At 47.0% G+C, this 13,630-nt stretch overlaps 1 protein-coding gene across 3 annotated transcripts in view; it reads left to right on the forward strand.

Annotated features, from left to right (window-relative positions):
- AP2B1 (adaptor related protein complex 2 subunit beta 1) overlaps positions 1-13,630 on the forward strand; it is a 77,460-nt gene that overhangs the window by 49,354 nt on the left and 14,476 nt on the right. For 2 of the 3 annotated variants that reach the window (XM_033078319.2, XM_033078320.2), the window contains exons 15-18: positions 874-915; positions 2,636-2,782; positions 4,070-4,215; positions 6,696-6,825. In XM_033078319.2, coding sequence (XP_032934210.1) covers positions 874-915; positions 2,636-2,782; positions 4,070-4,215; positions 6,696-6,825 — 465 coding nt within the window. The remainder of the gene's footprint in view (positions 1-873; positions 916-2,635; positions 2,783-4,069; positions 4,216-6,695; positions 6,826-13,630) is intronic. The other variant, XM_033078321.2, reaches the window with a different exon arrangement.

Below are 13,630 nucleotides of genomic sequence, written 5' to 3' on the forward strand. Positions count from 1 at the left end.
GGAGCCTGTCCTGCTCTCTGAATTCTCCTGGGTGTGTAGAGTGATTTGGAGGTTTGAAAAATGAGCTTTGTCACTGGGGATGTGGTCTGGGTGCTTTGCAAAGGGAACTTATGAGGGGAGAGCTTCTAGGTGGGGGCTGCAGAAGGGCCCCAGAGAGGATTTAGTGTTTATGGAGGGCTGTCTCAGTCACTTCAGAGGTGACTGTGTAGCCTGGCAGAAATTGGTACTAAAATAGCCTGGTACACCATGAGTTCTCTTTGCTGTTGGAGTGCCTGTTAGATGATGAAGATGTTTTTTCCCTGCCTGAGGGAGGGGAGCACCTTCAAAGCCCCCCCTCTCTGAGCTGTTGGCAGAGCCAGCACGGATCCCGTTCCCTTTCTTCCTTGTCCAAAGGAGCCGTGTGTTGGAGGAGCACAGCCAAGAGCTGTGTTTGCCCGTGGCTTGTAGCCCTTCCCTAGAAAACTAAAGCTCTCAGGAAGTGAACCTTCCTGTCAGTTTTATTTTTATGCCACTTCACAGTTACCCCACTGGGGTTTGTGGAGCTGCCTGGGGCCTGCTGGCAGCAGCAGGGCTGAAGGGAAAGCACCGATGCATGGAACGTGAAGAAGGGAGGTTTTGCTGCAGCAAGGGGTGGATTTTGGTGCTTATTAACCTGCAAACCACTCCTGCCCACAGTGAAGGTGTGGGTAGCTCTCCAGGTAGCTCTGCTCACCCAGCAGCAAGCAGCCCCTCTGCTCCCTGTGCTTTCCAGCACTGCATTTCTGTCTGTCCTGTACGTGGGAGCGATCCACGCGCCCGGGCTCCGCTCCAGGCTCTGACACTTGGCTCAAATGATCTCGGTCTTCCTCTCCTCTCTCTCCTTCTCTCTTTCAGCTTGGCAGTGACCTTGGCGGGGGCATTGGAGGAAGCCCGGCAGTAAGTGCCATTCCATTTTTTTCCCCAATTTCCAAAGCTGCTCAAAGCTCAGGGTTTTTCAGTGTAACCTCACCCATGACGTGCTGGAAGCTTTTTAAAGCCCTGAAGATGTTTGAGAATGGATAAATGCAACTGAAACACACTGGTCCCCACCTATGTTGATTTGAGTCCAGCTGCCACCTGGGCTTTCCTAAGAGCAGCCAGGGCCAGAGCTATTCACTCTCTCTGCTTAGCTCTTCTTCCTCAGAGCTTTTAGTTGGAGCACCAGCATTAACCCTGGCAGTGCCTCATCCTTGTGCTACTGCTTCAGCAGCTGAAAGGCCAAGGATGCTTGTCCCTACTCACAAAGCCTGGTCTGTAACCCTAACCCAGTGTCACCACAGACTTGCCTGAACTCAGTGCTTTCTCCTCCCAAAATCCACATAAGATTTTTGCTGGGACATCAGGGCTAGGTGCTCTGAGCTTTCCTACAATGTGTGGTCAGTGTTGCCCCCGGCCACCTCCTCTGTGCCTGTGCTTTGGGAGTGTCCTCCTGCCTACAGCACCTGCCAGGACATGGGACAGTTTCAACCTGCCTTCAGAGCAGCCTTGGCTTCAAGCTCCTAGCAGCTTCTTCCAGAAAAGTGTGGAAAGGGAATGAAACATGGCTTGGAGATGCAGTGGGCAGGAGGGAGCGTGCTTCCAATCCACAGCCAGAAGTGGTGTCCCCTAGAAAGCTCCAGTCCCTCTTCCCAGGACTCTGTATCCACTAATTCAGTGAGAAAAGCATACTCAGTTCTGGAGGGAGGGCTTTGCAGAGACCCTTGTTATGGCTGCAGTCATTCTCTCTCCTCCTTTCCCTGTGAATCTGGCATCCCTTCCTTCCTTCAGCACGAGGGCAGAGGAGAGCTGGTGGCACAGAGCACCTGTACAGCAGGACATGGGAGATGGTTCCCTGTGGTGATCATACCTACAAAGCCAGTCTCTGCCCTCCTGGGCCAGCACAAACCCACCAGGCAGTTCTGTCCTGCTCACTCTGCCTGTTTCTGGGCTGCTGGCTGGGGAGTCCTGTTCTCAAGCACAGCATTCATCCTGCTAGGAGGAGAATTTGGGAGTGTAACTTGAGTGTGACTGTCCCATCTGAGGCTGGGCACCTAAAGGTTAATATTCCAGCTTTGGTGCCCTCATTTAAGTCCTGGGAGGGAATGATTGCCCTTCTTGAAGGAAGGTTGTCCTCTGGCAGACTCTGCTTCATGTAATGAACCTTTTGGGCCTGAGTGCTGAGAATGCAGAGCTCTGGCTTGGGTGGGAGTACACAACATGGTCATGACTCCCTTGCTATCTCTGGATATGCAAAATCTTGCAGATTCCTGAAGGCTGACGTAGTTGGGGGAAGGTTTGAGGCATTTGCTCTTTTCCCTGGGTTTATGTAGGGTAGATCCACAAAGCATATTGTCTTTTGAGAAGGAGATATGGAGAAGAAAGATTCCTCTACAGTGGGAATAGATAACTGGAGCTATAAAACATGATGTGGAAGCTTGGTTGAGGTGACAGCCGAGTGTAGGGATTAGCTGCCAAGAGCTTTGGAATTCAAATGCATAATTTAGCACTATTGATAAATCAGTGGGGGAGCTGTAAATGGCTTTAAAATATTTAGGATATTTCCCGAGTTCATGGTTTATTTAATAAGCACTGCTTACACATGATGTTAATGAGTGCCTGTTCTTTCTGACCCTTCCAGGTGGGACAGACCTACATTCCATCCTCTGTGCCAGCCACCTTTGCCCCTTCTCCCACCCCAGCAGTGGTCAGCAGTGGACTCAACGATCTCTTTGAGCTCTCCTCTGGCATAGGGATGGCTCCTGGAGGATATGTGGCTCCCAAGGCTGTACGTAAGGAAAAACAATCATCCCCAGTTCCTTGCCTTCCCCTGAGCTACAAATCTGACATTGCTCACTCATCCCATTTATTGTGGGTTTCTGGTGCTAAAACTTCAACTCAGTCCAATTAAGGGTGCCCTGGGCTTTTCCCAAGTAGAGTAACCACATGTTAGAGACCATGTTAGTTATTAGTTACAGACTTCTGGCATTTTAGCCATTCTCTCATTTTATCTGTGACAGTATTTCTCTAAAGAATGGCTTAGATAAGATCTGAGACTTTTCAGTTGTGTCAAAGCAGCTTTCCTGCTGACCTACTTCTTAACAAGCTTCCCAAGAAAACTGAGGGCAAGACAGAATTTGCAACAACTTTCCTAGCAGGTTTGTTTATTTGAGGAATCCAACGTGACAGTGGAGATAAAATCATGTGATTGGGATGATGGTGCTGCAGTGGAATGCAGAGAAATTTCTGTCAGTGACAGAGATCACAGAGGCTTTGGCTGAACCATGGAGTTGGGAGGGATCATGAGACACATGGTTCTGGAAAGTGGCTGTGGAGCAGCCACAGGGAGCTCAGGCTCCTGAAAGGGAATAAACAAAAATTAGCACTTAATTAGCACTCCATGGATGGATAATTTTAAACCCTCCTCTTAAATCAAGGATGCAGACTGTACTCAAAGTTTTTGCAGACCATACTCAGAGTTTTTGGTCCTTGCAATTATTGCACCTTATATTAAAAAGCCCACAGCAGTTTTGAGCTAAGTGCTGCCTCATTTTGCACCACTCAGATCTGGGTCTGGGTTTTTCCCACAGAGGTGATTTGGGAATCCAGAACCCAACAGATTGGAGAACCCAGAATCCTGGGTTCTGGATTATCTGTATTACCAACAGATAATAGTACCAGCCCTGTGATTTTCTTTGGTTCAAACTTTAGTATTGTCCTGCCTCTAATAGCCCAACCTTGGAGAAGTCCAGCAGCAGACTGGGTGAGTCTCACCTTGGTGTGATGGACACAAGCTGTCCCTGCTCTTGTGCACACTAATGCTGTAGTAATTTGATTTCTTCTGTGAGTGCTGTGAGCAAATATGGATTAGGAGCAGCAAGCTTATTGTGGTGAGCTCCATCCTTTCAACACCCCATGTCCCAGCTTCCCTGTAGTGTTTCTTTAGCCTTTGTGGGCTCAATGTGCCAATGTAGGTGGATTTCTGAACTCAGGATTTCTGTTTATTGGAAAACTCTGCTTGTTTGTTTTCTTCAGGCCAGGCTGCTCAAGCTGAATGACATCTCTTGTTTTCAAGGTTTGGCTGCCTGCAGTGAAGGCTAAAGGATTGGAGATCTCAGGCACATTCAGCCACAGGCAGGGACACATCTACATGGAGATGAACTTTACCAACAAGGCTTTGCAGCACATGACTGACTTTGCCATTCAGTTCAATAAGAACAGGTGAGAAATAATTAGCAATGCACTGTGTTCAACAGATTGAGCATTCCTGGGGAAGGAGTTTGTGCCTACTCTGCTAAATTTAAGGAGGGCTTGTGCTTAGGTGCATAATGCAGTCATGGAAATAGCTTGGATGATACAGCCTGACCTCTCCATCACACCAAAACTGTGTGAAGGGGCTGAAAACACAGACTGATAAATCTGAGAGGAAACAGGCAGCAGACAGTGCCATCCTTCTCCCAGCTCTGAAACAGCATCTGCCCCATTTAACCTCGGTGGAGTTTTTCAGCAGCCTCATGAGTTGTTTGGCAGGTTGGTGGGTTTATAGCCAGTAAGTGCCCTGGGCAAAACAAGAGCACAAAGAGGCAGATCTGAGCTGCACAAATATCAAGCCATGATGCCTCTGCCTCCTGACTTAATTGCTGTGCTGCCCCTCAGACTGTCTGGAAGCACAGGACTCCTTAATAAAGCTGCTTGTCACTGAAGGAGCTGCATGTTGGGAGCCTGTGCTTCTCCCTGTAACAGGCAGCAGAACAATTCTTTCAGAAGCAGCAGCCTCTTGAAAGTTTAGAGCTTGGATGATACAATTCAGATTGTTCTTGGAAACCCATCTCAGCCAAAGGACATGACATGGCAGCACAGCCATGGTGTCTTCCCACAAATAACCTTTCCAGAGAGCTTATCCTGTGCTTTGCTGTGTGTTATCTTCAGCAAGGACCAGGCTACTTCTTATCAAGACTGCAAAGAGTATCTTGTGACTGACATGTTCTCTATATTCCTTAATATCACTTTACTGGGAAAGGGTTCACTCTGCTGAAGATCACTGGAACCATCTCTTTAATCTCACTGTTGCAAATTCAGGATTTCTTGGGACGAATAAGATTTACTTAGAAAAGTCATTATGCTAAATAAGTCTTTGTAAATGTTCTCCCTGGACTGCCATATTTTCTGGAGAGTTTTGCTAAGCTGCTAGATGTGAATGTTTCACACAAATTAGCCTGGAAGAAAAGGCATTTTGTTTGTGATTTTTTTTTCCCCTATACATCAAGCTATGTTTTAGCCACACTTACATGGTACTTTGAGGATGTAGAAAGTTTAAGTACTGTACAGTAAACCTGCAGTTTCTCATCTTGCAGCACAAGCTTCAATTACAACCTACTACTATTTACTCTTTTACAAATGCTGTTCTCCTGTCAATGCTTTCCACTGTGCCTGGTGCATTAGAAAAAGCTGCACAGGGCTGGTTCTTTAAGAGTGAAGATTAAGGTTTGTGATTGTGAAGTTTCTATTGCTTTTCCCTCTTTTCCTGCTGCTGCTAATGGTATTCACTGCAGTCTTGGGATAAAGCATTAAAAAAAAATAAAAGAAAGCTAAAGCTCTAGTGTGCTGCAATATCACAGCCCCTTAGTAACCAGCTGCAAGTTTGGCTCCCCTCTGAGTCCTAGGGAAAACATGAGGGTTTGTGTCCTCCAAGGTGAAATGGCTGCAGAAGGCAAATCATGGCTAAGCCCTTGCTAGGAATATTCCTATTTCAGCTTCCTAGAGCTGAAAACTAAGGAGAACCAAGAATGGGGCATTTATCTGTTCCTGAAAGAGTGACAAACCTGATAAATGTGGCTGACTGTGCAGAGACAGCATCAGGCATTTAGTGAATAAAATAAAAATACACACCTATCCATCCTGCAAACACCCTGAGACCTCTGAGCTAATGTGAATTCTGCTAAAGAGAAATGCATTTATGAGTGGACACCAAAACATCTGGGCTTCCATCTGCTTTGGGAAAGCAGCTGGTGTGTAGTACAGGAGTGCTGTGTTGAATGTGAGCTGCTTTCCCTCTTCTCCATGCTAAGCAGAAGTGTGGAATTAAATGTTCCTTGGAGTGAGCAGGCAAGTAAACATTGCTGGGACACATCCCCAGTGAAGGAACCTCCAGGCAGGCAGCTGTGCCAGGTGCTGTCATTCAGGACCAGGCAGCTGCATGTGTTGAATCATTTGTTGTGCAGTGCTGTTCCAAGCCACATGTTCCTCCTTGGCTGCCTGTTTGTTCTGTGCTGGCTCCAGGTCCCTCTGCCACAGCTGCCAGGGGTGCAGCAGTCACACAGTGTGTGATGCACCCTACCTGCAGTGCTCTGCAGCTCAGGAACAGAGAAACAACAGCAGCTCTGAGTGCAGGTCATTCCTTGCTGGCCAGGCTGGTGCTCAGCACACACACCAGTGCCATGTGGGTAATGGGAGAGTTCCCAGGAGCTGCTCCCTGGGGCAGAGGGGTGAATTTGTCAGCAAGATCCCCCTGAGTTTCCCATGCCTTGTCCTACTTTGTCTGCTCATTTGAACTGTGTTCCCTCCCTGGAGTAGCAGCAGGGGCATTCAGGAATAATGGAAAGATGAGGCAGGTGGTGCTTGACAAAAGGCACATTGTATTTTTGACATATTTTGGACAATGCAGGGCTGCTCTCATCACCTTTTTTTTTTCTCTTGCCCAGCTTTGGGGTCATCCCAAGCACCCCCCTGGCCATTCACACACCTCTGATGCCAAACCAAAGTATTGATGTCTCCCTGCCCCTCAACACTCTGGGACCAGTCATGAAAATGGAGCCTCTGAACAACCTCCAGGTAAGGATTGTCTCCTTCTGGGCAGAGGGGAGCTCAGCAGGTGCTCAGGCCAGCACAGTGTGGTAAGACTCACTCTAATCACACAATACCACTTATAAACAGTCAGACCTTGTGGATTTGGGCCTTGAGTCTGGCCAAAACTCCTCCTCCTTATCCAAGCTTCTCCCAGAAAAACTGAAATGGAAATTTCTTGAATATTGTGACTTTTTAAACACCTCAAATCAACTGCTTGCATCTGTATAGATAAAGGGCTTTGTTGCAGTAACACCATTCTGTAAACTGGGCATGAAATTTGGCTGGACTTAAGAACTGGAACAGGTGTGAACAGAGAAATTACCTGTGGTAGAGCAGGCAGAGAGAGCTGTCAGTAAGAATTGAGGCAATCAAAGGAATTGCAGGAAGAATGGCAACTGCTGAGTGATTAATATTTCTCTAGTGCTCTTAAATTCCAGGGTGCTTCACAAAGGCACATCCCTGCCCCAGATAACTTAATCCAAGGGAAGCTGTGTGTTCCAGGAAAGGCAGAGGAGCGATGACGTGAGCGGCTGATGTTTCATTAATGAGGGTGTTGGTGCTTGGCAGGGACAGCACTCCCTGGAGGAGCCTCTTTATCAGATTGGGCTGTCAATCTGATAAAGACAGGACAGATCCAGGGAGATGTTCCCCTCTGCTTTGGACCAGAGACTGTCTCCAGTAGTCTGGAATTCATCAGGCAGACAATTCTCCCTGGAAGGAGGCTCTTCCCTGCTGCTGCCATGTGCAGCCACTCTGTGGGAGGGAGGTCAGCTCTGCTTCTGCTCTGGGTCCTCCAGGATGATTTTCCCAGTATCCCAAAATGCAGTTAACTTGCACTGCAGCTGTCTCTCTCACCTCAGCTCTCCAGGAGGTGGAACTGGGCTGGGTTCCTGCAGTGTAGCAGCCTATAGAGGGGAGCATTTTGAAGCAGCTCATTGGCTTTTTAGTTCAAGAGAATGCAATGGAAGTTACTATTTATTCTGCCTGAGCAACTGTTTTTTCCCCTTCTTTTGACTTCCATTCTGGGGCTTATGACTTATTGATGAGTCTTTGGGCTAACAGCTTGAAATAGCTTCTCTGGCACTCAAAGGAGCAGTCCCACACTCGGGCAGCGAGCGCAGTCATGCGATGGGAGCAGAGCACAGTGAATGAATCCCATGGCCTGTCCTCCACAATTGGCTCTTTCAGCCTCTGGAAGAGCCAGGTTGTGCAGGTGAGGTGGCATTTGGTGAAACCTGGCTCCTGCAATGAAGGGAATGTGGAGGTGACAGTCCCAGTCAGCCTCCACTGCACTGGGGACTCTCAACAAGGCGCTCTCAAGTCGCTGCTTTCTTTGATCAGGAGGGAAGTGAAGTATTTGGGTTATTAAATCTCTGAAGGGCTTGGAACACAGTTTGTTTCTTGTAGCATCTCCTGCTAGAACAAAGCTAAGAGAAAACATGTGAGGAAACCTCCAGCTACCTTCTATTGAGACAGTGGAGCATTCATTAGTGCCAGACTCAGTTGTTAATTTGCTAACGCTCTCATTGCCATAGAAGTTGGCTGCCCTTTTACAATTGGGGAAGCTGCCATATGGAGTAATAGTATATTTCTCTGCAAAGAGTTGAATCATGATAGCAGATGCCAAGTTAAAAAGAGCACTCCCCTTACTTTTTTGACAGCAGTGGGCTTGATGGAGATCTATCAATGCCCTGACAGCCAAGGCTCTGCTTTTGTTTTGTGGGTTCACATAGAAAGGATTTGTCTTGAAATGTTCAGAAATCGCCTTGGTGACCTACTTAGGGAACAATTTATAGCATAACATAGGAGTAGAGAATACAAATGTTCCTGTATTCATTGAAGAACCAAAACACTCATCAGGTTGAATTTATTTAATGTGGTTTTTTTCCTCAGCTAGGGAACATTGAAGCAGATGCAGGGCTGGTTTGAACCTGAGGACCTTATGTTCATCTCCTGTTCTGGTGGGAGTTTTTTGGTTTTAGTTACAAGAAAAATAAGTCCTGAAGTTACCAAACTGATAGCTTTCAACTTTTTGTCATGTTAATTATACACTTCAAAGATGTGGTTGTACATTCCTTAGGCAACTATTTCAGAAGAAATGAATTCATGTCTTGTTCAGGTTATTTTTATTACCATTTCTAATCTTTCACCCAATACAGCTCACTTAATCTTGACATTTGTAATCATGGAGAGAAACTAAAATATTTGACAAGGTAAAGAAAAAGACATTTTTGCAAGAAGATGAAGAAGACTGAAATATTTTCAGAGGCTTACTTAGGTAAAATATAGCTGAAGAGTCTTGTGTTTGCTAGTCACCTTGCATCTTGTGGTACTGAATGCCAGGCTTCTCCCTTGCATCCCAAAATAATCCTGATCATTTTCATGACTTATTGACTCACCTTTAACCCCCAGTGAGGCAGAGGTTTATCCAAAAGGTAAAGCTAGGCTGGACACAGCACTGTAGGGCTGAACAAACCCCAGTCCCTGCTCTCTGGTTCTTTTTCACTTCTGTCAGATTAAAAAGCTGCTGTCAGATTAAAAAGCTGCCTTTGGAGTGTGCCTGTTGCTAAAGAAAAGCTGACTTAGTTATTTGTGTGCTTCTAATTTCTGGTGCAGTGCCTTGTCAGCATTTTGGGGGCTGCCTGATGCTTGTGGGTGCTGTGGTCAGAACAATAAATAACAACAAAGCCTTGCCCAGAGGTCTGTGAGAGGCTGTGTTGGCCTTGCTGGGTGTTTGATAGCCACAGAGACATCTCTGGGAGTTGTACAGGTCTCCCTGCTTCCTGCAGTGTTGCCTTTTCATCATCAAAGCAGTGTTGGTGACATGTGAGCTGCTGGGGCCATAGCAGGAGGAGAGCTGGGCTGGGTGAGGTCCCTCTGCCACCACCTGTGTGAGGCCTTCAGCTCTCCAAGAGGAAGAGGAATATTAAATCTTCCCAGATAGTCCTTCAAGTGAAGTTTGGAATTAGAAAATGGCTGGGCTGAGAGCCTTTCTGTGTTAAAGAGAACCACTGTTCTTAATAATTGGCATTTTAACAGCTGGGAAGTGCTGTGAAATTGGAATACCCACTGGAGCACACGAGAATTGCTCCCCTAATCCTGGGAATGGGCGAAGTGGAGCCAACCTGCAGCCAGAGTTTCAGACCTCAGGCCTGGCCTGTCATGGCACAAATAGAATAATCTCTTGTGTGAGATTATAGCCCCTTGCAGGAGACAGTGCAGTTGAAAATAGGCACTCCTGGAGCAGCAGCAAGTCTGCCTGAGGCTGGACCCACTCTCCTGGGATCCACGTTGAGAATGCACCATTGGTGTGTCACATCCTGCTGTCAGCTGCCAGCCCTGTTTGCTGCAGCTACAGAGCATGCAGCTGAAAAAAGCTTGAATTTTTCCAACTGTTATTTTATTTAATTCAGTAAAACTATCAGAATATGGAAAGGGAAGGATCTGCCAGCTGCATTTCTCCCTGAGGAGGAGCACTTGGAAATCCAGACTGGGCAGTGTGAGGTGCAGGACGCTTTTGCTTCTTGAAATGAGTTTGGCAAAACGTTTTTGTAGAGACAGAGCAGGAAGGTGCAGCTTCTTCACTGAGGAGAGAGCAGTGTTGCTAGTGCAGTAGATGGTGCTGATCCTCCCAGTCTCAGCTGTGCTGTAACTCATCACCTGTGCTCCTCCACGCTGCAGCATCTCACAGTGCAGAACCGCTGGAGCTCTCATTCATCAGAGCTGTTAATGCATCTCAGGTCACACACACACAACTTGGAGACAGATTTCACACATCCAGCTCTCTGTGGGAATCGTTGTGAGCAGCAGTTCCAGCCAGCAGATGTTCACCCTCCAGACCCTGCCTGATAAATGACACAATATCTGCCCATGTGTGAGCAGTGTCAGAATCCCTGACCAGCCACCTGTGGGTAGCTGGATGGGCAAGATGCTGCTTGCTTTTGTTGCCTGGGTTATTCTTTAACAGTCTCTGCTTGTGAAAGTCTTATTTCAGCTAAGAACACTCCTAGGAACGCTCTGCATTAGGGATTTGGATCACAGCTTGGCTTCTGTGGCCAGTTCCTCACTCAGCTGTGGAGAGCTGTTGGTTTGGGGGTTAAGAGCACATCTGCCACATGGTACAGCACAATTATAAATTGTACATTTTGAACTTGAAGTGCAGCAAGGCACACGAGAGCACAACCCTCCCAGTCACTCTGTGTTCCCTGACCATTGACGTAACCCAGCCTTGCTGTGCCTGCACAGCCCAGCCCTGGCTCCAGGCTCATCCCTGTGGGAGGAGCACATGGCTGCAGAGGCTGAGAGCACCCCTGGCATCCTGAGAACCCTACCTGTCACATAAAATGAAGTGCAGGAGCAGCATTCCCTGGGGGCAGAGCAGCAGGCTGTCACAGAACAAGCCATGACCTTGTGAGGTAAAAAAGGCTCTGCAGAGGAGAGTTGTTCTTGCCTTAACAGTTTGGCTGTTACCAGGCTCTAAAGCAAAACCCAACTTAAGTAAATCCTTAATTTAGTGTAGGTGCTAATGGGATTCCAAGTGGGTATGTTGTGTACTTGCTGCTGATGGAAAGCATCTGTGTTGCTTTCAGACTTGACTTTGAAAGTCAGTTCTGTGTCTCAAGTCTGAGATTTAAAGCATCAGAAACCTACAGTATTGAAGAAAATAACTTCACATTGTTCTTATGAGGTACTTCTTCCCCAAAATACCATGTTTGGGCTGTCAGAGGGCTGGACTGCAAGGAAGCTTTTCAGAAGGGTGCTCATGCTGTAAGGTGAGCAAATATATTCCAGGGGTTATTTCTAGAGGTGCTGCTTCCTCTAGTCAGATGATGGAACAAGACATAAGTGATTTGAAACTCTGAGCCAATTTTTAGTGGGCTCACACCTTTTCAACAGTCAAGCGTCACACAAAAATGACACCTTTTGACTTCTGCCCCTCAGAGCTTTGTAGGCTGCTTGACTAAATTCACAAGGTGCTAATATTTTTTTTTCCTCTCTAAAAGATCACAGATGGAAAGCCATTTTTATTAAAAATGCTTCTGTTTCAACTCTGAAATGTCTGAAGCTAAAGGTCTAGCTGGAGATCTAATAGTTCATGTCCAGGTCAGCAGGTTAAAGCAGAGCCATGAGCAAAGTTAGTCTGGACTGGAGGATTTGTTGAATGCAAGCAGAGGTTCCTTTCAGGCATGTCAAACCTGGAGGGACTTCTCAGCACCTGCTATCACATCAAATGTCATTGCCTGTCTCAGGACAATGTTCCCACCTGAGGAGCACAGGATTTTTTGGGGCAGTCACTGTTACTACTCAGCTTCTTGCAGATGCTGCTGTGGATCTGCTCTCTGCCTCTGGTTGCTTTTGTCAGATGGATTCTGGATTCTCCTGACCTTGGGAAGCTGTTCCCAAGTCAAGGGGCTTCTTCTTGGTGTGAGTTTCCCCATCCAGGTGTCTGCAGGGGCCTTTTTATGGACCAGGTCTTGTGGAGCACAGTCTGGGGGAAGTGTGTGGTGTTGAAGGATGGAAGCTCATTTTGAGGAGCTCCCCAGTCATGTCCAGTGGTGTAGGTTAAGGAGAGCTTTTTCCATCCTGTGTGCAAAAGTTCCTTGTGACAGCTCATTGCTGCATGATTCCAGCTGCTTGCAAGGTGACACGTGATGTCATTCCTGAGCCCAGTGATGCAGTTTGGGAGGAAGGCTGGCATGTACCTTGATTCTTTACTGGGAAGAAATTGCACTTCAGAGCATCTTAATTGGGTAGCTCTCCCAAGATAGCCAAAGCAGCTTACTCAGTGTGTTTGTGCAGAGTTGAGAAGCAGGTCAGCAGATACCTTTTTATAGCATCCTTCTAACTGCAGGGACAGGGCTCGCATATTAATTCACAGTGTGCCTCTAGAACCGTGACTGGAGAGAAGGAGCTGCTTTCCAGCCCCTCTTGTAAGAAACTGCTCTTGTATGGCAACAACAATTAGCTACAAAAGCTAAGTAATCTCTGTTGTTCCAAGGCAAGGCAATTAATCATTAAATCAGACTTGGAAAAGATCTTGGGTTGTGCAGTGTAGTCCCTGCTATGTTTTGTTTGTTTTCCTACAGTTCCTCTTATTGAGAGCATTGTCAGGGCTGATTTCACATAGTCCAAGCACTGGAGCTTCTCTCTTCCTCAGAGGAATTTAGTGCTGCTTAATAATTCTCACTGTTGGTTTTCCCAGACATTTAGCCTCAATTTTCCCTCCCCTGGCTCATGTCCATGACTTATATCCAAGCACAGCATCTGGAATGGCTGCCCTGCTGTCCCTCCCCCAGCTCTCCCCTCCCAGACTCCTGAGGTGCATTTTTGGCTCCTCACCCAATATGTTCCATCATGTTTTGCAGTGGTGAATCACTGAAGTCCACCCACCAATCTGCTTTTACCCCTCTGGTGCCTCTGGTTCAAACACTGAACACTCCAACTCGTGAGCATGACGCCAGCAACCAGAGCATGTAACAACTCCCTGTTCCAGACAACCAATCCCAATTTTTTCCTCAGCTGCACCATCATTTACGTGGTTTTAGTGGGCTTTGGACTAATCCTTTCTTAAGCTGGTTTGCACTGTGGGAATTAAATATAAGCTGCTGTGTTTAGTGATGGCTGAAAAGCAGGAGCACCACAGATTGTCACATTTACCTTTCTGCAGTTCTTTGCACTTCTGGGACCTCCCAATTGCCAGGAGAGTTTGTTTGGGAGCTTGATCTCCTTGCACTTGTCTCTGGCTTGCATGCATGTCTGATCAGCTGACTGCTTTATTCCCCTTCCTTGT

The sequence above is a fragment of the Catharus ustulatus genome, chromosome 22 (genome assembly GCF_009819885.2).
Source record: "Catharus ustulatus isolate bCatUst1 chromosome 22, bCatUst1.pri.v2, whole genome shotgun sequence".
Lineage (NCBI taxonomy): Eukaryota > Metazoa > Chordata > Aves > Passeriformes > Turdidae > Catharus > Catharus ustulatus.